The sequence below is a fragment of the Vulpes lagopus genome, chromosome 7 (genome assembly GCF_018345385.1).
Source record: "Vulpes lagopus strain Blue_001 chromosome 7, ASM1834538v1, whole genome shotgun sequence".
NCBI lineage: Eukaryota > Metazoa > Chordata > Mammalia > Carnivora > Canidae > Vulpes > Vulpes lagopus.
In genome coordinates, this window is record NC_054830.1 from 78,025,795 (window position 1) to 78,051,784 (window position 25,990).

The 25,990-nt window shown below is 43.1% G+C and overlaps 2 protein-coding genes across 9 annotated transcripts in view; both read right to left on the reverse strand.

The window, feature by feature from the left end:
- The window catches only part of TMOD1 (tropomodulin 1), an 80,732-nt gene extending 75,850 nt beyond the window's left edge, over positions 1–4,882 (reverse strand). Inside the window, exon 1 of the mRNA XM_041762949.1 lies at positions 4,742–4,882. The gene's annotated coding sequence lies outside the window, so the exon portion shown is untranslated. The remainder of the gene's footprint in view (positions 1–4,741) is intronic.
- A 3,972-nt stretch (positions 4,883–8,854) lies between these two features.
- Positions 8,855–25,990, reverse strand: part of TDRD7 (tudor domain containing 7) — a 71,973-nt gene continuing 54,837 nt past the window's right edge. For all 8 annotated transcript variants that reach the window (XM_041762800.1, XM_041762798.1, XM_041762796.1 and 5 more), the window contains 5 exons: positions 20,788–20,922; positions 18,119–18,229; positions 15,785–16,287; positions 11,658–11,818; positions 8,855–9,321 (listed from right to left, as the gene is read on the reverse strand). In XM_041762800.1, the coding sequence (XP_041618734.1) occupies positions 9,101–9,321; positions 11,658–11,818; positions 15,785–16,287; positions 18,119–18,229; positions 20,788–20,922 (1,131 nt within the window). In that variant the 3' untranslated portion in view covers positions 8,855–9,100. The remainder of the gene's footprint in view (positions 9,322–11,657; positions 11,819–15,784; positions 16,288–18,118; positions 18,230–20,787; positions 20,923–25,990) is intronic.

The window sequence follows — 25,990 nt, forward strand, 5'->3', positions numbered from 1 at the left end:
TTTCTCCCCTCATGGAATCAATGGTCCGGTGGGAAAACATGCTGTAGATACTGGCTGATGTCTTGTGATTGTCATGGCTGTCACTGGGCTTTCGTCTGCATACCCTTTTCCTCACTCATTCACTCATCCAATGGTCATTTATCACCGCATAAAGTACTTGCACTGTGCCAAGCTCTGAGCTCTGACCTGGAACACTGGGGAAGCAGAAATAAATAAGCCATAAAGTGTCCTCACAGAGCTGTCAGTCCAGTCAGAGATAAGGATGTAACAGATGATCCTGTTAGGAACACACTGCGGCTGGTGCTCTGAGGTCCATTTGGGGGCCGAGAGAGCACAGGTAAGGCAATGAGGGGCTTTGCTTTAAAGGATTCGCCTTGTTAGGAGGGGAGAGAACAGCATTCCAGGGAGAAGGAAGAGCAGGGCCAAAGACAGGAAGCCATCAAGGCATACAGGCTTGTACCATGGCCAGAAGGTAAGGAGAATCTGCGAGAGTGCCAAGAGGTGGTTTTGGAGAAGTTGCTTGGGGCTGCGTCTTTCTTTGATGGTCCTGGGTTCAATGCTAAGGATCTGGTAGGAAATGGGGAGCCTCTGAAGGGAGAAGGATAAAAGGGTCAGAGCTACATTTCATAAAGATCTTTTAACAGAGGCATAGAAGAAGAAAAGATTTGGTGCAGAGAGATTTTACAAGCCCCTGGTAGTAGCTCAAGGAGGAGACGGCAAGTACTTGATTGGGGTCATGACTGTGGAGATAGAAATGAACAGAAGGACTATTCTGGAAGGTAGAATTGATAGGACTCTTGACCAAATAAATGAGGTGGTGAAGGAAAGGGAGGTCTCTGGCTTGGTGCCTGGGTGGATGATGTTAACCAAGATGGGGGACACTGGAGGAAGAGTGGGTGATGAGCCTGAGTCAGGCCTGTTGGGTGTGAAGTGCCTTTGGGAGGCCCCATTGGCTGTGTCTGATTGGCAGGAGTCATAGATGCCTGGAGCTGAGAGCAGCTCAGGCGGGACATACGAATTTGGGAGTTGGGAGTTTATAGCTGGTGGCTGGAGCCCTGGGGGTGAATGGGATTGTAGGCAGATGCGGATGCGGAGTGGAAAGAGAATAGGGTTGAGAGTGTCACTGACATTTAAGAGAGGAGAAGAGGTGAGTCCATGAAGGAGACTGAGTGAGGCCAAGAGGCATTTGCTGCTTCTCTCAGTTCCCAGGGACATGGAGGGTGAACACCCCAGTGGCCACAACTCATCACCCGACAGAATCATCTCCAGGAAGGGCCCTGGGGTCACCACCCAGAAGCCCCAGGGTGAGCAGTCTCTCACTCCTGCTACGGACCCTGAGAAGATGTCCTGAGGCAGGGACACGCAGGTGCTTGGGCGCGGCCTGCCTCCCCCTCTCCTCCCCATGCACAGTAACTTCAGCCTTTCACAGATGTGTTTTTGTCTGAGAGAAAAACAAAAGGATGCAAGAAAAGAGAAACAGAAGACATGCTTGCATCTGTTTAGTTTTTCAGATCAGGCAAGGACCCAGCACCTCCTAATATCAAAGAAAACCTCTCAGACATGTCCTAGGTTGACTCCAATGAGCTCATTCTCTCGTTATCATTAGGAGCAAAGAGAGTCGGGTCCTTTCACAATTAACCAAAGGAGGATCATATGAAACGAAAGAGAGGAAATGGGCCTCGGAATCATGCCCTGTGATTCATGTTCTCCCATAGAAACAGGACTGTGGCTTTAAACTGATAACGTCTCCGAGCAGCCAAATAATTGATCTATTTGGTGTTCTGGCTTTAAGTGAAAAGTGAATTGGCCTCTTTAGAAATGTTGGCTGCCGGGCTGGTCCATTAGCAAGACTGAAAAATCAAAACACTGACTGGAAAAGGCCATTATGACTCCTGGACTCAGCAGGAGTCATCGATAGATGATGTCATTTCAGAAGTAAGCAAGCCAAGGTCACAAGGCTCCTGGGCAGAGTCAAACTACCCTTCCTGGCCCATCACCACCCTCCTTCGCAGATACTGAAGCCTGCCAAGGAACACAGGGGGCTGAGCCGGGACGGGCTTTGTTTTACTTCTTTGCTTATCCTGATTCTAGAGGAATGTGATTCTAGAGCCCGTGACGCTGAGCAGGTGTTTAAGGCAGGCCCCGGTCCCCCCCCCCCCCATAAGCACACCCCTGTATTCTCTTTTCAGCCTCTTCTGGGTCCTTCTCCACCTCTTCCAGTTCCTGCTACCCCCCTCCCTGCTCCTTTCTCAGCCCAGCTTTCAGGAGTGGCAGGCTCTGTCCCCATGTCTTCAGCTCCCATTAGCCTCTGCCTCTTTCTCTCGCTAAGGCTAGAAATGGCATTGCAGGTACCAAACACTGGGCAGAGGGCTTTCCCAGCATCGTCTCACTTAATCCCTACAGCAACCCATATCCCCATTGCACAGAGGAGAAAACTGAGGCTCAGACACAGGCTGGGTCACCGCCCCCAGTAAAGCAGTAGCAGATCCCACGTTTGAGCCCTTTGCAATAGCCCGGGCCAAAGTCACTCACGACCACCTGCCAATCCTGGTGGCCCCTGCCCAGTCCTCAGCCCCTGTCTCTCCGCAGCAACTGCCACTGAGCTCTCCCCTCCCTTGGCTCCTGGGAAGCCACCTTCTCCTACTCTTTCCCTCCTCTTCACAGGGCGGCACTTCACTTTTCTCATGCTAGGTCTACTGGGGACCAGCTTGCCCAACACCCCCTCATAGCTCAAGGTCACTCTAAGTGGGCGGTAGAGTTGGGGTTGGAGTCAGGTGTCCTAACCTCCAGGTCAGTCCACCTCTTGTTACTCAGAGCTGCCACTAAATACCTACCTACTCCCTGTTTTTACATTTTTGCTGAGCAGCAGGAAGCAGCCCTACCCGGGTTGAGGGAGAAGGTGTGAGGCCCTGATAAGGTGGGGCGGAGGCTATTTTTAGAGGGCACTGGCTTTCTACTTCAGCTGGGGGCAACCCAGGGGCCAAAATGGTCTAAAATGTGGGTTCACAAGATTGGTTCATTAAAGGGAGTAAATAAACCAAAGTGACAACATTCCTTGCTTTCACCCTGGCTGTTTGTTGTATGGCTCAAATTGATGGGACTGTCTTCATTTCCCCTTCCTTCTTTACCAGCGAGGCTTTGAGGTGGGTCTAGAGAAAACATATCATAGAAAGTAAAGTAGAAACAAAAATGAAATTTCAGAATGAGGGCGCTGTTGGCTGAGTGAGGGAAAGTCCTGGACAGCCGCGGATCAAAGAAGAGGGGGCATTGATGGGGAGGCTCACAGATCCCTGAGACCCGCCTGAACAAGCAGGAAGGGTCAGGAAAGAAATGAGAAAAGCTAGTGGGGCCTGCAGGTCTCCTGGCCAGTCCAGCAGCACGTGGCCTTGAGCAGGGGGTTCTGCTCGGCCCTGGACAAAGAACAAAACAGCTGTCATCACTAGGAGAAAGATGAGGATTTGGGGGGTGCTCCCTCTGAGGCCCAAAACCTGAGTTAGGGTCTGGTTCTGTGATTCGGAAAAGGAAAAGCTGGGGCTAGGTCACCTCCAAGAATCTGAGAGGGTGAAGGTGGAGCCCAGGTGCAGGGTGGGGACGGCAGGAATGGGCTGTGCTGGTGGGGGGTTGCGGGCTGCTTGGGTGGCTCCAAGGCTACATCACAGGCACTGTATAGACGGGGAAACTGAGGCCAGGGAGCTGCTGGACTGGAGCCTCTGGTCCTGCCCGGTTCCTTGGGTCTAAAGCTATCTGAGTCCCAGGCTGCTTTGGGAGGGTGACGGCCGCCTCCCAGCAGAGGTGCCCATAATTACCGCGGACGCTCTTCCTGGAGGTGTGCGGCCCCGACTACTGGGGCGGGGGGACCCCAGTAGGGCCCAGCAGGGCCCGGGCCACGGGGACTGCCAGGGTCCGCTTGCCCGACGCCCGGGGATGCGCGCGGCCGTGCCCCCCGCGCCCCAGGCCAGGGCGGCGAGCAGGTGCGCGCGGGAAGCGGGCGGGCAGGTGCGCGCGGGAAGCCCACGGGCAGGTGCGCGCCCCGCTGCCGCCGCCGCCGCCGCCGCCGCCGCCTCCCGCCCAGCTCCGCCCGCGGGCCCGACCCGCCGGACGGGCGGGGAGCGCGGGGCCGCGGGGTGAGCGGGCGGCGGCGGAGCGGCTGCTGGAAGTCGGCGGCACGCGCGAGTCCCGGTGCTCCACGCCGCGCCAGCCCCGCAGTTTGGGAAACTTTTCCTGCCACCCGCTAGCGCGGCCCGGACCCCGGGTCCCCGTCCGCCGGGCGCCTCGGGCGGGGGCTCGGCGGGCACCTGTCGCCAGCGCGGCGCCCGCCGGCTCAGAGCCCCGCCGCGGGGCGCGGGGCGCGGGGTGCGGGGCGCGGGGCGCGGGGCGCGGGTGCGGGGTGCGGGGCGCGGGTGCGGGGTGCGCGGGGGCGGCCGCTCCGCCCAGGACCCCCGCCCGGCACAGCCCGCCCCCCCCCAGCGCGCGGGTCCTTCCGCCGTTTGCGGACGCGGCGCGGGGGGCCAGGCACGGGGGTGCCCCGGGGGCACAGCGCGCGCGGCCCGGCCCCGACCCCCGGCTCCGCAGCCCCGGAGGCAACCCGAGGCGGCGGCTATTTATAGAGGGAGCCACGCTCAGTCCCTCCTGGCGGCGGCGGCGACAGCTGAATATTTTGCCCAGATATGGCTGGGGCCCCGGCGCGGGGGCAGGGAGCCCCGCGAGCGCCAGGGGTCCCCGGGCCGGGCGGGGGGCTTACCGGGCCGTAGAGCCGCGGGCGGGCGGCGGGCGGCGGCGGGCGAGCGGAGCGCGGGGCTGGACGAGCTCCCGGGGCGGCGGGCGGCGGGCGGCGGGCGCTGTGGGCTCCGGGGGTGGGAGCCAGGGGCGGGCCCGGCTCCGCGCTGTCACCGCGCCCCGCCCCGCCCGCCGCCCTCGCCCTCGCCCTCGCCCTCCGCCGCGCTCCCTCCGCTCGGGGGCGCCGGGGCGCCGCGCGCCGTCCGCGCCGGGGAGCGGCGACCTCTGCGGGCGGCCCCGAGGCTCGCTCCGCGGACGGAGGGCTGTGGGGGCGGGGCCGGGCCTCGGTGTCCCTGCGTGCGCCAGGGGGGCTTACGGGGCGGCAGAGTTCTCCGGGGAGACGTGGGCGGCTCCTCGCCCCCGGGGCGTCTGCGGGCGGCGCCGGGCCCGCCGAGCGGCTGCCGCACCTGTCGCCGCGGACTGCAGCACCCGCCCCGCTTACCGGCAGGTCCGGCAGGTCGGCGTGAGCCGAGGCCTTAACGGCGGCCGTGAGCGCGTACTTCCAGCAGAGCCCACGCGCCCCCTCTCTGCCTGGCGAGCATCAAGTGTCCAAAATGCCGACCTGAAATACAACCCCAAAGTCCCACTTTCTTAAAAGGCTAATTAACACGTTTTCCAGAACAAACCACTTAAACCCAAACAGAAACTTTAAATTTTTAAGATGGCTCATAAAAGGGAATTCGCGTGGGCAGAAGGCATGGTTTCTTTCTTTCTTTATTTTTTATTGGTGTTCAATTTGCTAACATATAGAAGAATAACACCCAGTGCTCATCCCATCAAGTGCCCCCCTCGGTGCCCGTCCCCCAGGTACCCCCACCCTTTCTACCATCCCCTTGTTCGTTTCCCAGAGTTCGGAGTCTCTCATGTCCTGAAGGCATGGTTTCTAATTATTATGGGAAACTTTCTCATAGGGTAGACCCTAATAATGTAACTCTCTTTTAATCGTGATGTATAGGGGCGCCCGGCTGGCTCAGCCGATTAAGCCTCTGCGTTGGGCTCAGGTCGTGATGCTGGGGTCCTGGAATTGAGCTTTGCTCAGCGAGGAGCCTCCCTCTCCCTCTGTCCTTCCCTGGCTTGTGCTCATGCTCTCTCTCAAACAAATACATTTTTTTAAATTAAAAAAAGGCAAAAAAAAAAAAAAAAAAAGGCCCGGTGTATGGATTACTAATGAGAAACATTCCTTTTTAGTTTTTGTAAATCTTGTTTTCCATGAAAATGTATCCCTACATTAAAAACCCTCACAGCTGTAAAAGAATGCTCTTTTCAAGGGGACATGTGCCACACATTTTTAAATAAAGCAATGATTTATTTCAGATTGTTTTGTTTTTATTTCAGATTGTTTTAAAACCATTTTATTGTGGAATCAAACATTTAAGAGAAGTACATACACATCCTAAGTGTGCAGGTTCAAGAATTTTTATCGCATGAACACCTGTTGCAACCACCATTCCGTCAAGAAACAACATTGCCAGCAGCCCAGAAACCAACCCCCTGTGATTCTGGGTCACAGCTCCCTCTAAGACGATGGCTTCCTTGTCTCCTACAGTAATCACTTCCTTGACTCCTTTCTTCCATGATTTGTCTCCATTTGCAACTCTGCAGTGTGAGATTAATCCGCATGGTTTCATGTGGCTGTAGTTTACTTTCATGGCTGTGGAGTTTTCCACTGCATGAATATACCACAGTTGTTGTTTTTTTTTTTAATGCACTTTACTATTAATGGACATTTGTTTCTAGGTTTTAGCTACAGCCAATAGCGCTGCTGTGAAACTTCTTTACTAATATCCTCCAGCACAAGTACACATATTCTTCAATAATTGAAATCAACAAAAGTTGAAACCTTGACCAGTTCTGGGAGGAGTTGTGATTGCTCACCGAAATTTGAATTTCTATTTCCCTTGTCCTAATGGGTTGAGCACCTTTTCATGTTTATCAGCCAGTTGGATTTCCTTTTCTGTGAAGTGTTTGTTCAAATTGGCTGCCATTTTGTTTCTGGATAGTCTTTTGTTCACTGAATATGTTCTATCTACAAATATTCCTCCACTGTGTGCTTTACCTTCACGCCATCATAATAATGCCTTTGGGCAAACAGGTATTCTTCATTTTAACATAGTTTAGTATATCCACATTTGCCTTTATTGTTAGCACTTTGTTCTAACGTCTAAAGACGTTGAGGACGTCTTTCCTACTCCTGGATTATCAAGGTACTTTCTTATGTTATCTTCCCTCGATAGACTCTCACGTTTAGGCTCTAAATCCACCTGGAATCAATTTTGAATATGGTATGAGGGAAGTTTCATTGTCTGTCAAATTGTCTTAGTACCAGATTAATTTTTCACTTACATCAACAACACACTTGCTTTATTTTAAAAAGTAATAGAAGCATTTCTAAAGTCAGTGAAATAGAAACCACCTCTTTTTAGCTGTAGGCAACTTGAGCATTTTTGTTGTTTTTTTGTTAGGGAAAGAAACTATTATAAAATACATTCACACTACTTTATTTTACTTAAATATTTATATGTCAAGTTATTTTGATTTTATCCTAAATGATTATTTGTCATAAATAATGCAATGCCATAAGTATTCCTGAATTTTGAATCATTTTGATGATATAAATATTAAATATAAATTTTAAGAAGCTAGAAAGATAACTTCAACATGTATTACATGAAAAACTTCCAACATCTGGTCTTTTTCTTTCTGCTCTCACTTTTCCTAGATTTTCTCAAATAAAAATAAGCAAGTGACTAAGAATTTTTATATCCCACCTGGTCTCTCCCCTGAGAAGACTCCACATTTCTAATAGTTTATGCATATTCTCATAGAGATCTATTTGCTTAAACTCAGTATTTTTAAAGTCTAAATTTTCAGTTTCCCAAATGGAGTGAGGGTCATTAACCTAGCCTCTCAGACATTAAGACTTGGCTTCACTTTTTGACACTTCCTTCTTCTAAAATGTCAGTACTAGTAATTCTAACTTAAAATGTCAAAAGGTCTTTAATTTTTTTTCTTCATTCCCAATGATCCCCTCTCAGTCCAGGGCCCTGCTCATTTTTTCGACCACTGCTAAGGAAGGCCTCCAACCTATCCCCCTGTCAGTCTACCCTGCCTATCAATTAGCAAGCACATAATGGGTGCCTGATGTGTTCAAAATATCATCCTGTCTGTTGTGGAAGACACAGACAGTGGTGTGTTCCAGAGTCCATTGTACAGGCTCACAAGAGCTGCTTGGGTATGTCTTTTCCCAGCTCTACATTGTGATGTCACATTGTTAGCGGGAACTCAACAATGGTGGGAGTATTTACAACATGGGAATCATCAGATACTGGGAATCATCAGATACTGTGAATCAAGGCTTACTCCCTGCCCACATTCACCAGAACCAACTGTCAAACATTTACCAGTGCACCATCAGAGAGATGACTAAGACCCATCCCTCCTTCAAGGAGCTCACAATCTAGTTGGGGTGATGGGTGCACAGACAACTAGTTATATACTATAAGGCTCAGTGAAGGTCTGAGTACCAAGAGAGAAATACCCAAAATGTAATAGAGTAGGAGGGATACCAGGGAAAGCTTCATGGTCAGCCTGGGAAGTCAGGGAGGATACTGGCAAACAAGAATGAGGGGTGGGAGAATGAGCAGCAGGCTGAAGAAACAGAATAAGCATGGTTTGGTGCTGTAGAATAGTCTTAGGTGCACATGCATGGGGTTCAGGAGCTAGATAAAGGTCCAGTGTGGCTGGTTAGGGAGCAGTGGATAATAAGGTTTACTGTGGAAGGTGTGGACTCTCTGGGCAATGAGTTGCCACTCAAGATTTAGGGTGAGGGGCATGCTTTGAGGTTCACCTGGGCTGCTTTTCTACAGCACCATTAGCAATGCTAATGTGCTAAAGACTCAAGGGAGTCCTCACACGGTTTGGTGACCCCTTGCTTTGGGACACACCACTACACCAGAGTTAAGTCATGAAGTTCTCACAATCTGAACTGTAAGGAACCCAGCACCACAGAGAAGACTTGAATAGAAAGGGGAATCCTTCACCTTAACATTATAAAGCCTAGAAATTATAAGGCAGCCAGTTTTTATATTGATAAACATTTTTATTCTAATATTATAGTAATAATTCAAGTGAAATTTTCTTTGAAAAGTCAACTCTGTTAAAACAAAACTTGTTAAATATCTTTCATCAAACAGAAGCGTATTCTTTTCAATCCCCACAGCAGTCAGAGCCCTGTAGCAGAGATAAGGTTTCTTTTTTTAAAGCCTACTACATTTTGTTATTGCTAAAAAATCTGAATTAGTTGTCAACATCTCAGAAGCAGTGATTAATTAACTTTTGAAAGCTCTACCAGATACTCTGACATAAAATCATGAATCCAGATATCTGTGTCTGGCAACGATGTGTCCACTAAATAGACTACGACTTTCCGGTCCCAAGGGTTAGCATTTTCTATAACTGTCTGCACCAACGCCACCAGAGGTTTCTTCTCCACATGATTTCGAAATACCATCGAAGCCTCCTCAGACCACTGGTTGCACTTCACCCCTAGGAGAAAGACAGGGAGTACAAGGATCAGTGAGGGGTCAGATGAGCCTTTCTTTGATCCGTAATAATGGAAAACTATTCAGTCAATTCCAAAGTAGCTGAAACATACCAGGTTAGAACTTGTCTAATTAAAACAAAACAAAACAAAATAAAAAGATAGTTGCTCAACAATTTTAAAACAGTTTTCCTATTCTGAATGGGGTTACTTCTATAAACCTTTACCCACAGACACAAGTTTCATTAAAATTGATGGCTGTGTTATAAAATGAAGTTATAACTACTGCCCACTTCCCTATATAAAGTATATGTACACTTAAACTGATAATGGGGATAACCAAGGTGAAGAAAAGATCAATAAAATCGGTAACACTGTTGTCAACTGTACTCAAAATATCAATGATATCATTGATATGTCTCTTATTGACAGACTTTTTTCTTGATGAACCAGATAACTTAGTGAAAGAGGAGGAGGAAGAGAATTCATACACCTAGAGTAGACTAAATTTTCAAAACATTTTTTAATTTTTCAAAACTATATACAATACTATGGCAAGAGCCCTGGATTGAAAGTCTGGAGATCCAGTGACCATTCTCGGCTCTTCCTCTATCAACTGGTATGATCTTGGGCAAATCAACTGGCCTCTCAGGCCTCAGTTTACTTATCATAAAATAAACTCGTTGGACCAGATTCATTGTAAAACTCATGCATTTATAAATCTTAAGCTTGAGGGCTCAAGTTAGAGAATTCGAAGTTAGAATTCTAAATTAGGTTTTAAAACAAAATTGACTGGGTGACAGGTACTGAGGGGGGCACTTGACAGGATGAGCACTGGGTGTTACACTATATGTTGGCAAATCGAACTCCAATAAAAAATATACAAAAAATAAAACAAAATCGAGATAAGGATAGGTGTTTCTCAAAAAATCTTAGTAAATTAACATGAATTAAGTCCACATATACTAGATTACAAAAACTATAAATGATGTCCCACAGTGATGGAGGTCTAGGAATTTCACACATAATTTAACAGACCTGCTCTCTATACAGTGAGTAGGTTATGTTCTTTGAGAATAAGAGAAGCCTAGAGTATCCTCCAAGCTGTTGTTTCATGACCTGGTAAATAGCAATAGTAACAGTACCTAACCCTCCTAGTGTTGGGGAGAAGTCAACAAGATGGAGTGGCTGGTAGAGACCTTTGCACATAATAAGTACCAGTGACTGTTAGCCATGGTGCTGGTGACAGGGATGATGGTGCCATGCACTTGTTCCTCACAGACACTCCCCCTCTGGACAGTTTAATTATCATGCTTAACAACGTGTTGTTAGCAAAACCTGAACATTCAAAAATAATTTAAAAAAAAAACATGATCATTAAATCTGAAGAAACTCTTTAGAGGTCTGAGTTCAAAGCAGACCAGTGGGGATGCCTGGGTGGCTCAGAAGTTGAGTATCTGCCTTTGGCTCAGGTTGTGATCCCAGGGTCCTTGGATTGAGTCCTACATCGGGCTTCCTGCATGGAGCTTGCTTCTCCCTTCACCTGTGTTTCTCCCTCTGTGTGTGTGTCTCTCATTAATAAATGTTAAATCTTAAAAAAAAAAAAAAAAAAAAAAGCAGACCAGTGGTAACCACGCTCATCTGCAAAATGCCATTTTTTGGTTCATATCTAACTACCATGGGAGTTTCCTCTGAAATCTAGCAGGAGACACACAAAAAAAAACCCTGAAAAATACTTCAAAATAACACTGTATATAGATGTAGATAGACATCACCAATAAAAGCCAGTCAAAAGAAAAAATCTATATACATAATTATCTTTCATTTCTGAGATCAAATCACTTCTGCTATGGTGCTAAATGTATGGGATGACCCAGGGTAAGGAATCAGGGTGGCACCATGTGGTCACAACCCCCCATATCACATTACAGTGGGACACAGAGAGCCCCAGATGGCTGAAGGTCTTCATCTCTCATCCTTTTGAGCTCCACACTCTCTACTAATGCTGGTGAACCTCTGGATGAAGCTACACCTAACTGTGCATGTTACCTATCAATGGAATGCACACAGAGGAGCCGCCGGCACTTGTACTGCTGCCACAAAAATCTAACTGGACGATATTTTTAATAAGTACCCCAGACACCTACTAACTTACATCCTCAGATTTTTTTTAACTTTTTTAAAGATTTATATATTTGGGAGAGAGACAACGTGCGTGTGAATGCACACAAGTTGGGAAGGGGGAAAGGGAGAGTGACTGTGTGTGTTCCCCTAAGTACCCAGGACAAAAATGACACTAGACACTGTGTGATGGCATGAGTTCGAATCCTGAAGAAATTACCTGCAAGTTGAGCTGTGACTGCTTGAAAGGGCAGCTTCCGGAACACAGCCGCCAGAGGCTGCACCTTTCTTATGTTGACCAGTTCATGCTTGCCGTAGTCCAGCTCATACACAGACACCAACCCGTTGGTCAGAATTCCTTTTAAAAGCACCCTGTGCCACCTAGATGTGCGTTGGATTAAAAAAGAAAGAAAAAGACACGAAGTCAACATGTGCTTTGTGGGTAACAATGTATGAAGTAAAGAAAAATTAATGTAAATGACTTTTATTGAAATATGAGTCCGTACTGTCATCAAGGTTTTAAAAGAGACTGTTCCTTCTTACTCCAAAGGTTACTTACTACAAAGGTTACTTATTCTCTGCTTTGCCACCTGCTCACTTGATGGCATCTGTTCATTCAATCCCTGTTTATAGGCCTTGTGGAGCTAGTGCAGGAGCCCAAACACAATAAGCAGCAATCGCCACTAAAGCAGAATCAAACAGATGAAGGCCAATAGGGACAAGGCAAGGAGATCCCTTCACTCTGATAGGGAGACAGAGGTGGCCACAGGTCTAGGATAAGAGATATGTGTGGAAGATGGGCAGAGGGAGGCAGTCAGAACCAGGCCAGGCTGAAGACATGCATGGGAAGAAAAAGCACAGAAGATTCCATAGGCCGAGGCAATTGGCAGTGGAGCAAACACCGCAGTAGAGCTAGAAGGCTGAATGTGTGAAAGAATGGAAGAGGAAATAAGACTGGGGAGAGAATGTGGGAAGAGATTACAAAACGTTTTGAATGCGAATGTGACCATTTTAGTCATGCCAAGGGGGGACACTGAAAAACAAAACAAAACACAAAGTCCAACCCACGGCCTAGAATAAAGAACCTGGAAAGGATTGGAGAGTATGGGGGAAGAAGAAAATGGTTTCAGATCTGGAGTTCAAGGCACCAGAAAGAAATTCACATGAATGTACTTTTCTCCTCTGGGCCTATATTTATCATCATTACAATTAGAAAAGCTTAGACTTCAAAGTTAAAATATGAAGGACCATCTTAAAGTCCTGTAGTCTTGATTACATGATTGAAGAGTTTTATTACACTAAGGAAAGGAAGATTGTTTATAACATCTAAAAAGATAAGCGTCTATGGAGGCAGCCTCCACTCCTGCCCTGGATGGCCGACCCAGCCACGCTCTGAAACAGGTTCATTAGCTATAAGCCTCAAGCCTAGGCAATAGCAGGGAAGGGCCTGCTATTGGGTTGGGGCTGCCCAGACTGGATGGATTCTCTAGCACAAGTTGGTGGAAAATGGGTCCAGAAAACCCTCAGAGCTGCTATAGGGTGAACTCTAGTAAGAAAGCTACAAAGAGGCCAATTTTGGGCACTAGTGATTGGGGGCTTTGGGAGAAAATTCCGGAAACCTTCAGATAAGTATACAGTGCAGCAAGCAATAATCCACTAGTCACAGAGACAACAGGGACATAGAAAGGTATCATAATAAGCATATGAACTTTGGTGACCAAGAATTGGGCTGGATTTCCCCCAGGGCCATCTCCCAGCTGTGTTACCTTGGGCTCCTATTTAACCTCTCTGAGCTTCAGTTATCTCATGTGCAATATTTAATTTAATTCACTTGAAGAAACCATGTTTATAGCCTAGCATGTGACTGGGCACATCATAGGTGCTTGGCAAATGGTAGCCAGCATCATTATTATTATAATTATTACTAAAATGAAGATAAGCTGTGTAAAAAAAAAGCACATCAGACCAAATTAAAGAGAAATTTTCATATGTGGAAGTGGTGTAGGTTGCTACATTTGTGTAAGTGTGAAAGGAGATAAAAATATTTGGTTTCTACCTGTAGTATCATCTTTAAATTGTACAGGGCACATGCTGGTGGTCTGCGCTTTTAGCATATAAATAAGCAGTACAGAGCAGCAAGGAGAGCTAGCAGAAGACTTATGTGTTGTGCTTCTCTGCAGCTTTTAATTTTCAATGCTGATAGCTTAACGAAAGGCCTCTGTTTGGACTAGATTACCAATTTCAGTACAAGGCCTCCTGTGAATCATCTGGAGAGGCTGTTAAAAACACTGATTCTGGGGTTCTATCTGCCCCACCCCTCCCGTCCTCCAACCCCCCTCCCCGATTCTGATTCAGGATGTCTGGGGAGAGGAAGGAGAATTTTAAGAGGTTTTCTAGACTGTTCTTAGCCACGATGAATTTGGAAACCAAGCAATCAACAGTGTATCTGAAATCCCTAAGCCTTAGTTTACCACAGTTGGGGACAGGGTTTAGTAAGTAGTTCTGGCATATAGGCAAGATAGAAACTCTAAACACTTTACACTGATTTGTTCATGAAGTTTAAGAAAATATCAGATAATCTGTTCTCATCTATAAGACATCTTTGATGATCTAGAGACAAATTAGCTGGTTAATGTCCGGGAGTAGGACTGTTGGACCCATGCGGGGAGGGGGCTGAGTCTGAAGCGCCATACTATAAGTCTGTTTATTAGCAGTTCTCCTGCCCCACATGACCCTGGCTCCCAAGTAGGACCTCCTCACTGCTAATCACCATTAATCTGTCCTTCAGATAACAGTTAACATTAGTTTCGTTTTAGCTGTGATTAAATTATTCTGTGAAGAGTTCTGAGGTAGGCAAATTTACACAAGTGATGTTCCTGTGTGGAATTAAAGCCATGTATACTTACAGTTTAAACATGACATGGTGAAAATGTTTTTTTTTGGGGGGGGAAGATGAAAAGCTTGTGACCTATAAGCTGAATGGTTCTGAAAATGAGAGCTAGGATACTTTTCTCTCTTAAGAGTGAAAAATTAGGCTTTTTTCTCTCATGAAAATAATGAAATTTTTACAAATGCCTATGCTTGATGTCTTAGGAATGAACAAAAGCATTTTATAAAAAATAAAATAAGCAGTTTGAAGTTTCAAACTGAGTTCTGGTTTGTGTGTGTGTGGGCGTGTGTGTGTGTGTGTGTGTGTTATGGGGGAACAGTTCTTTGTGTGTGACATCATCAAGTATGCTTGGTCAGTTACCCTAAAAAATGCTGGCAAAGGAGATGGGATGGGGGCAAACTGCTCCTCTCTAGGGCTTATGTGACCTTATAGTGCATAGAGTGCAGTGCTTGGGCTTCACTGGGTTGGAGCCAGAACACACTGGAGGGCTTTAGGAAAGGAGGATGTAGATTCAAATATGAAATGTGAGAAAACGGGACTTCACAAATGAGAAATTGTGGTTCTCACTGTCTGAAGGCTGGAGAAGTGAACTAGGTACTGTTGCACCTTGTAAAAGGTGGCGCAAGCTCTCTGGGAGCAGCTGACAACATATATCAGGAATCTTGTCATCTTTAAACAAGTCATATCTCTTCTAGTAGTCTATATCATAAATAAATAATCTGAAGTGTGAACGAAGATTTATGTTCATTGTTATTTAGAACAGTGAAAAATCTGGGAGAAAAAAACCCTATGTAAGAGAATGGTAAGTAAATTATAATTCCTCTTTATGATGGACTATTATTCAGCCATTAAAAATGTTTACGAAGAAATTTTATCGCATGGAAAAATGTTCACAGGATTAAGCAAAAAAAAAAAATAGGTGTGGAATTATATATAATAATTATATATAATAATATACCAATTGTATGAATATGTATAGAAAAGAACTAGAAGAAATACATAAGTAGTTTAACAAAGGTTATGCCTCATTGGCTGATTTTTGTATACTTTTTTGTATTTTCTAAATTTTCTACAATAAGTACTTTGTTTTTAAAATTTAAAAGTCATTCAAACAAAAAAAAATAAAAGTCATTCAAACAAAACAAAAAAATAAGTCATTCAATAAAAAACATTATTTCTAAATAAACAATATTTTGTCTAATAGAAATGTAGAAAAAACATTTAAACCTTCATTTTAGATATAATTAACATTTTAACAGGAATTTAATATATGGTCACTAGATTTTTAGATAAATCACATCATTTCAAATATCAAAAAATGGCATGATCATTAGTCTCATTTCACATTCAAAATTTCCATTTGTGTAGTTCAAAGTCTCCCTGCAGGGATTAAGGACTCTTGGTATCACTCTACATATTTTTCTTAGTAGAATAAAATGCTTTGTCCAAGGACCTACTTATTTTCCACTTTTGCAGCATACACTTGGTCTTTTTCCACTGCTACATGGCGCTCCTCAGACACACTGTAATATAGAATCATCTCTTCCATCAGAACTTCCAGCTTATGTATCTCTTGCCATGGCTGGATGACAAAGTAGCCTGGGTGACAGGCCACAGGCACGTACACATCCATGTGTTCCCCTGGCTTCGACAAGTGGACAGGAGGTGGCAGTTCCTCCACAGAGAAAGAGCTGGTGTGGTCCACCACGGACTTCTTGATGGCATCTGTGAGGCTCTTTCTGAAATTGTCTCCAGTGCTGCCCGGAACGGGGGTGCTACCACTTTTGCTGTTAGGAGAGCTAGCTCCACTGGATATGGCACTCAAAAACACATCCTTCTGATGCTTCCACAAGTCTGCATTTGTAATCTGGCGATTGATACTGCGGTGAGGATCGGGGAAGTTCTTAGGGGTAAATAAATAAATATGTGCGATCCCTCTAGTTTCGTCCACTTTCGTAACCTTTGGAAAACACATGAGATATTTCAACAAATCCAAGTTCACACTGAATTCCAAGAGGCAGTTATAATACCAACCTCAGATATTTAAAACATAGTATTTTGCAAGAAACCCCAACTTGCTAAAATTCATTTTATTTAAGGTAAGATAAATTATCTATCACAGCTGTAGTAGTGAACAGGCTTTTAAGTCCAAACAGTCTAGATGCCAGCAGCTGGCTTATGGAAATGAAGACTTTATTACATCTAAAAACTGAGGACCTTGTAACCCATTAGAGGTCATTTCACTGAGATGGAGTCTATGTATCATGATTAAACACTTGTTTGGTTAATGAAATTTAAAAATGCTCAAAGTAAAGAGAACAGTATGACAAACCCTCATGTGCTCATCTCCCAGCTTCAACAATAACAAATCATCATAAGAATGGCAAGAGGTTCCATGCGCATTCCACCTAGGTTGGTGTATCCTCAGACTGGGAAGCAAAGGATAAAGCTTTGACATTCACCATACCCTTGGAGACCTCTGGTCCAAATGCCTTGTTTGGTCTTAATACCTGCCCTCACCCTTTATTGCCCCTCCCCAGTTACATGAGGGAGGGAACCTAAGGAGAAAAAGAGGAAAAAAGCTACACTCAATAGGCCAAAATTACAGCTTTGCCCCTTTACCCAAGAGACCTTTTTCCTAGCAGCTGGCTACTTCTCTCTGCCAGAGGGGTGAGTGTCTTACAGGAACAACGCAGACTGACAACTGGGATTGTAGAGCTGTGTGTCCCAAAGGGCTGGGTGCCTGGTAATTCTTAACAGCTCCTCTGATTTACCCTCGGAATGACAAAAATGAGATGCTTCCAGCCACATCAATCTCTTACCAAATAGGGCAGACAACGAAAGGCAGGAACAGAGGTCTGAGACAGGGAGACGAGGTAATTCATCTGTAGTAATTTACTTAAAAATAATTTTCCTAGCAGGATGAATCTATTTAAATTAATTAGCACTTTAAAGTGCTATGAATGAATGACTGCTAATTTATTTTGATATTTATGATACAGAAGTGCCATTTCAAAAATCAACCATTACAAAATATTTTTATTGAGTACCCAATACTCTGGCTTTAAGAGCTTAAACCATAGTTAAGAAACACAATATTCCTTATCGTGTGGCAATTAAAGAATATAAAATGGTAAGTAAGTGTGTAACTGTATAAACACAAGAAAATCCACGTGAGCTAGAATAATTTGGAGATTTTCATGAAGATGTTTCTCAAGGGCATTTCACTGTTAAATGTTTATATAAAAATAACACTGTTTTCATTAAAACAGAGAACTATCTTACATTTCTATTCTTGGAAATAAGAGCAATGTTTTTGATACAAAGGTGCAAAAATGCAGAAAAAGAAATAGGAGCTCATGAAATAAAGCAGTTTAAGTAAACCTTCAGGGGCAGAAAATGATTTGCTTATAAGCCATCTTACATTAGAAAAAAAAAAAAAGAAATAGAAGACCTATTTAAATGGTCTTTAGAAACATTTATCAAGTTCCCTCAGCTGGGAACTTGACTCTTTATCATGGAGCAAAACAGGAGCAGAGAGCTCTGCTACCTTATTAATAGTGCGAAAATTACATAAAGGGTTTAAAAATAATATTGGAGATACAGGATACATTCTTAAATAAAAATCAAACCATGAAATAGTTTATCACACATGTGACTAATCTCTTAACTATAAAAGTGTGTCAGATCTGAAAGTATCAGTTTCACGGTAAGATAAAATTCTTTTACAGAAAAACAAATGAGCCCTTTTGGCTGACAGTTCCCTTTCCAAATGTATCAAGATAACTAACCTTAATGCTACAGTCAGAGCAATTCAGAACAGAATCTCTCAACCAAAGCACAGCATCTGGTGTCCACATGCCAATAGACTGTGGAAGATCTGCTAAACAGCACTTTATAGCCTGGAAAGAAAACATGATGGAAAAACAAACACACCATCTTAAAATAGGTACTGATAAGTAATGTCAATGTTATTTTCCTATAAGTCAGATGTTGCTAAGATAGAAAACAAGTAACAGCAATAGCTACTAATGAGGACTGAGGAGCTCTTAGGTTGGAGCATCTGCTATGTTCCTGGCTCTGTTTTTTTTACCTCTGTTGTCTCTACTCCTGTTACTACTCCTAGCTTACACCAGGCACTTCATTCACACACATACTTATCCTATGATACTTCTGCATGATGGGCCAATGTTGTAGCCCCATTTTTCAGATGGTGAAATGGAATTAGAGAGACTAACTTGCATCGGATCACAGAGTTGTAAAGACAGGTTTGGGATTTATATTTAGGTCTTCCCTCTAAGTGCAACTAAAAAAATGAAGTGTCATTTAGATGAAATGACTCTGGGTGCAAAAATCTTTTCAGAGGCCAACATACTTCATTCAGCATTTCCTGAGTACCTGTGGGTGCCAGGCATTTGTGGTCACCTTTGGAAGGAGGTTGTGAATAGAGTTAAGGAGGGCAAGAAACAGTGAAATTCATAGATACCTAAATGCTTCATTTTCCCTAATGCCTTTTACCACCCACCATCACTGCACAAACTTCTGGAGAATGGGTGCAGCAGGGAATAAAAGGTGACCTTAAGAATGCTCTCCTCTCTCATGGAAGCCTTGAATTGTCTGAGGCAATCTTGTGAAGGGGAAGAAACCTATTTCCAGGATTCCCGGATTCCTTCTTTCTTCATTCTTCTTCAAGGGCTCCGAGACTCTCCCTGTGCCCCCTGGATGTGCCCTCTTTCTTGGTGGGGAGGAGGTCCCTTAGAGCAGAGAGAGCACACTCTTCAGAGGCCAGGGGGCCTGCAGAGGCCAGGGGGCAAGGATCCCTCCTTGCCAGATGGGCCAGATGGGGGCAGCACACTGGAGAGCAGGGGCCCTGCAAAGCGGAATGCCACTTCCCAAGCTCCCACAGAGCCCTGTCCCATAAAGGAGAGTGTTCAATATAGTCGGAGTTTCTAGTTTTGTCAGGATTTTTGTATGAATTTTTCTGTTTTAAATCTTGATGACCAATTCACAATTTAAAACACTGTAACAGCCAAGAGCCCAAACCCAGTATTTATGGGTCAGCTTTGGCAGACAGACCATCAGTGTCCTATTCTGACTTAGACCTCTCTCACGGAGATGTCAGCCAGCAGCTTAGCCCAGTTGGCTCTTAAGGTTCTCCCAACTTCATTTCTATAAAATAACAAATCTAGATAGGATTAATAGAAAAAAATTTGGAATGGCTTTGAATGCTGTAGCACAAAGAAAGTCCTATTGTGTGGCCCTCCGACTGTCAGAGGCAGAGGGATGGATATTCTTTCCCCTTTAGTGAGGAACCTTTTCCAGGACAGGCTCGCCCTGGGTGAATGTTCTAACACGGGGAACAGAGGCCAGAGGTGTTATCAAGTGAAAGTGGCATTTAACAATTTTCAGTATTATGGCTGAGCAACAATAAGAACAAAAGTGATTTTGAAAACTGGCTTGAACACAAGTTTAACAAGTTTTCTGTAACAGTCATTTCAGAAAAGGCAGTGGTGACAGGAGTGAGAAAAGTTACAAAAACCATGCTAATTATGGCTAAGCACTTTTTATTCACTGAATTTTGATGGCATAGGTATCTTCTGGCAAATATAAGTGGCTTACTGAAATGATAGAATATTGAATAATTTTATTTTAAAAAACTACTAGTGTCTGTACAAAATCCTCTATTTCTCCTAAAGGTAGGAAATAGTTCTAAATAATTTTAATTCAAAATAATGCAAAATCTTTATTATCTGAGTTTTTATTAATAGAGACAGATTAGGCAGAAATTAATCTTTTTACTCAAATCTATGGAGAAAAATTCATGTAAGAAAATGGTTGAATATATGGGCAGCCCGGGTGGCTCAGCGGTTTAGTGCCGCCTTCAGCCCAGGGCCTGATCCTGGAGACTTGGGATCAAGTCCCACGTCCAGCTCCCTGCATTGGAGCCTGCTTCTTTCTCTTCCTGTGTCTCTGCCTCTCTCTCTCTCTCTCTATGTCTATCATGAATGAATGAATGAATGAATGAATGAATGAATAATAAATAAATAGAAAGAAAATGGTTGAATACAAACAGATTTCTTAAGATAATGGCCATTTAATTAATCTAAGAACACAGGACAGGAAGTATTACTTATAAGATATTGAAACCGTGTAGAAGTGAGCACTGGCATCTAATTATTAAAATGGAATCCCTAACTGGACAACATAGCCTAATGATGCGACATACTCAAAAACAAACATTTATCAAACAATTTCTGTAAGTTTGACTGATCTTCTTAAGTTAGCCAAACTTTACATCTGAAAACCAGTGAACAAACCACATTTGGACCATTTCCAATTTTGTTACAAACTCGGACTTTGCTCATTGTCAAGATGAAAACTGAGAGGGCATCTCACAACATGATTATAAATACATCCAAATCTCTTCCAGCAAATCTCCCAGGCTTGTAACATATAATACCTGAGGTGGTATCACAATTATTTCTTGTAGAAACCGAGGGGGAATTTCCCTGAGTTCAGACACTTTCACAGATGTCACGGTGCCAGAGTCCAGGAACTGAACATCAAGAGCCCGGCTGCTGTGAACATTCGTGATCTGCAGTGAGACAAATGTTGGCTAATTTATGAGCATATCCAAAAGGCCAAAGCACTTCTGTGCAATTATATTTTGTATAGCTCTAAAATGCATATAAAAAGCAACAAAGACTATCAGTGATAATTAAGTTTTCTTATTTTAAAATGTACCTATTTACCAAATAAATATTCTTTTAAAATAGATTTAATTTCAACATTGAGTTGTTAAATCATTTAATCAGTAGTAATCACTAAATAATAATAAAATTCACAAATATAATATTTGCTGTGTTTTCAATTCTAGGACACTATTGATTATAAAACAATCTGATACATCATTATATAATGATTAAAGATGTAATCTGTTCTCCAAAATATTAAAATATGAGGAAGAAAACACTATTGTGTCTTAGCAATGAGGAAATAAAGAATAGAATTCAGGCAGAAGTTTTCTTAAACATGTAAACATTATATATTTTTAAATCATAACATATTTTGGCATTTTATAGCTTTGTCAAAAAGCCCACTGACAGTTTTTATCATTTGTTCCATGAAATTGAAACTCAGAAAGTCATAGAGAGGTAAAATAAATCCAAATTAATAATTCAAAAATTGGAAAATTACACACTGAGTCAAAGCAATAATTACCTATCTGTGGTCAAAGGGTAACATTACAGCATAAGATTCTGGGTATACCTTTAAATGCCCAAACTTCCCTTAATAAGCCTTTGTGATATTTGCCTCAGTAAATACAGTTAGCATTGGCCAAATATAGCCCCATCAGGATGGTTATGTGGGCAGGGACTTCATGCCTATAGTTGCTCTCATTGCCACCTTGAGAATGGTGGTGCTTTCAGCATAATGACTGTCAAGAAGAACTGGACCACTCTTGGCATGGAATATACCAAAAGTATATCAGATATAACAAAACTAAACCCTTTTTCTAATGCTCTGGTAAATGCTTTATTAATACAATAGCATAACTTAAGTGAAATGAGTCATCAGAGAAAGACAATTATCATATGATCTCACTCATAAGTGGAATTTAATAAACAAAACAGAGGATCATAGGGGAAGAGAGGAAAAAAAAATAAAACAAGACAATCAGAGAGGGAGACAAACCATAAGAGACTCTTAATCATAGGAAACAAACTGAGGGTTCCTGGAGGGGAGGGGGATGAAAGGAGGGGATAACTGAGTGATGGACATTAAGGAGGGCACATGACGTAATGAACACTGGGTGTTATATAAGACCGATGAGTCACTGACCTCTACCTCTGAAACCAATAATACATTACATGTTAATTGAATTAAAATAAATTAATTGAATTTAAATTAAAAAATATAGCCATCCAGGTGGGAAAAAATATAATAGCATAGCTTTTTAATCTTTTAAGACTTTGATAAATACAAACAGTATTACAACAGTACCTTCAAATGTAATTTTTTATTCAAACATATATACTGAACAGATATACTGGTATGGTTGGTATATATTGAATGGTTATTATATCCAGGCATAACTGTGCAGAGACATATACTTCCCCATCTCAAAGAGCTCTGAGTCTCATGAGTGATGATGACACAAATATATAATCAGAATGTAATGTAATAAGGCAATAATAAATTTATGCATGAGGTACTATAAGAACATAGAGACTTCCTGTCTGGGTACCTGACCCAGACAGGAAGTAGATGTTAGGGCAAGTTTTCATTCAGGAAGAGGGAATGCCTAGAATTGGTACTTTTCTTTAAAACGTACTTTTTTCTTCTTATATTAGTAAAATACCTTTATCACAGAAAACTTAATTAAAAGATATGAAAATCACTTATAATCTATAATAGATTATAATTATCCTTCTAGTCTTTTATCCACACATTTACAAAGAATTAGATTTATAAAAATTAGAATGTATTTGCATATACTATTTCATAATTGGCTACTTTTCATTAAATGTCTCAAAAATACTTCATGTCACATTATCTTTTATATCACTTTATTATTACATAAGTCTGTCAGGTACATTGTGACTTATCTAACCCTTTGGCTGGATAATTTAAGTTGTGTAAATCTTTGCTCTTTTAAGAAATAATCATACTTTTTGGATATTTGTATTTCCTTTTCCACAAATTAAAATTTCATAAATATCACTATTTCAGCTGGACTTTACATGATGAATGGTAGTAATTGAGGTTGGTAAGAGTAGTTACCACTTAGGGGCTAATCTGAACATTTCAAACACAGGGGAAAAAGATGAGCAAGACATACATATTTCTTATGCATGGGGGCTACAAGCATTTTGGTTATGTTGGAATGTAAAGGGAGAGGCAGGGCAAAGCAGGAGATGAGGCTGAGAGAAAGGTAAAGGTAAAATCCTGGAGAGCCAGATGTCCTCAAGAACCAGACTTTACCCTGTAGATGAGAAGAAGCCAAAACCAAGTCTTTTTTTTTTTTTTAAACCAAGTCTTCAGGAGAAGAATAAGATGGTCAGCTTTATAAGAGGCCACGTATTGTTGGTGGTCAGACTGGGTAAGGGCTTTGGAATCAAGTAGATAGGGTTTTAATCTCAGCTCATACTTTCTAGATGAATGACTTTCCTCCTCAGTCAGAATGGGATCACAGGATTTTGTGAAGAATTAACTGAAATCAATTATGTTTAGAAAACCTTTGTGTCTGGGAAATAGTAAGCCTCACTGAAAGTTGGATGTATTACGATTTGCTATTATTTACATTTTGGGTCACTCACTCTAGTGGCATCCATGGCTCCAATGGAGGAAGCCAAGAGTAAGGACAGAGGAACCATGGTATTACAGTGATCTAGGCAAGAAATGATAAAGAGGTGAAAATGGCAGGCTTTGGTGATTAGTTGCCCTGGAGGCTGAGGAGGATGCAGGAATCCAAGTAACTCTCGAGGACCAGGCTGAATGGTTGCATGAATGGTGGTACCACTAGAATACAGACATAGGAAGAAGACAAAGATGGGGTAAGATAATTTTGGTTTCAGACATGCAGAGCTTGAAGAGTTTGTGAATGGGCAATTAGGCTGACTTCTGCCTAAATCTGAAGCTCACCAAGGGCTAGAAAACAAACTGGAGAGTCATGAGGACCAAGTTGGTAACTGAACCATTGAGATGGCATTACTTAGAAGGCTGAGAAGAACTGTGAACCGGGACAGGACTTGGGGCACTGACAGACACTGCAGAGTGCAGGTGGGGGGCAGGTTTGGGTGAAAAATAGAAGAAATCATTAGAATATCCTGAAGAAAATTAGGAGGATTTGATACCATGATGGCTTAGTGAGAAGGGAATTTCAAGTTTTAATACTAATACTGTTAGTGCAGCCGAGAGGCCTGGTAAGAGAAGACCTGGAAGACAACAGCTGAATTATGCAGCAAAGGTGTGGTTGCAAGGACAGGTTGTGGGAGTGCAGGTAAAAGTTAGACAGCAGTGGCTCAGAGCTGTTTGAAGGTGGCACAGAAAGTGAATACAGACCACTTAGGATGTGTCTGCAGAAAACAGGAAGAAGTAATGGCCACTGAACAGAGTTAGCTCAAGTAAGTTCAGAAGGTGTAGGCATTAAATAAAGCTTAAACAAGCTACAATGTCAAGAAGAAATACATCATTTAAACACAGGATCTGCTTTTCATTAATCATTCTTCCTTCCCTAACTTTCTATGCATCACTAAGAGAATGAACACTTCTACTACCTCCCAGGCGGACAATGCACAATTTAATAGAAAAACAAAAATAATATTAGATATTTATCTAAAGCATTTGACATACACCAAAAAGGTATTTTGCCAAAAAAAAATCAGAACCTAATGCTACACAGGAAGAAACTCAAGCTGTCAGATGCTCTACAAAATGCTGCTACTCTAAAAATAGAGCTACCCTACAACCCAGCAATTGTGCTACTTGGTATTTATCCAAAGGATACAAACATAGTGATTCGAAGGGGCACCTGCACCCCAATATTTATAGCGGCAATGTCCACAATGGCCAAAATACAGAAAGAGATCAGGTATCCATTGACAGATGAATGGATAATGAAGAAATGGTATATATATACAATGGAATATTATCCAGCCATCAAAAAGAATGAAATCTTGCCATTTGCAACAATGTGGATGAAACTAGAGGGTATTATGCTAAGGGAAATAAGTCATTCAGAGAAAGACAAATACCATATGATTCCACTCATGTGGAATTTAAGAAACAAAACAGATGAACATAGGGGAAGGGAAGGAAAAATAAAATGAGAACTGAGAGGGAGGCAAACCATAAGAGACACTGAACTCTAGGAAATAAACTGAAGGTTGCTGGAGGGGAAGGGATAATTGGGTGATAGGCATTAAGGAGGGTACTTGATGTGATGAACACTGGGTATTCTATGTAACTGATGAATCACTAAATTCCATCTCTGAAACTAATTTTTAAAAATGCTGCTACTCTTCAAAAAGCCATGAACAACAAAGAAAGTCAGAGCACCTGCCAGGGTGGTGGAAACTAAGATGGCATGACAGTTAACTACAACTTGGGATCCTAGAGCAGAAAAAGGACATTTGGAGTGCAATGTGGGTAAGGTCAGTAGAGCCTATAGATTAGTTAATAACATTGCATCAGTGTTGATTTCCTGGTTCTGATAATGGTTATGCAAGATGCTAACAACTGGAGACAGTGGGTAAAGGACATACGGGAACTCTTTGGACTATTTTTGCAGCTTTGTTTTTTTTTTTTTTTAATTTTATTTATTTATGATAGTCATACAGAGAGAAAGAGAGAGAGGCAGAGACACAGGCAGAGGGAGAAGCAGGCTCCATGCACCGGGAGCCCGACGTGGGATTCGATCCCGGGTCTCCAGGATCGCGCCCTGGGCCAAAGGCAGGCGCCAAACCGCTGCGCCACCCAGGGATCCCCTTTTTTTTTTTTTTTTAATTTTATTTATTTATGATAGTCATACAGAGAGAAAGAGAGAGAGGCAGAGACACAGGCAGAGGGAGAAGCAGGCTCCATGCACCGGGAGCCCGACGTATTTTTGCAGCTTTGTAAAAGCCTGAAATTATTTCAAAATGAAAAGTTAAAAAATTGAA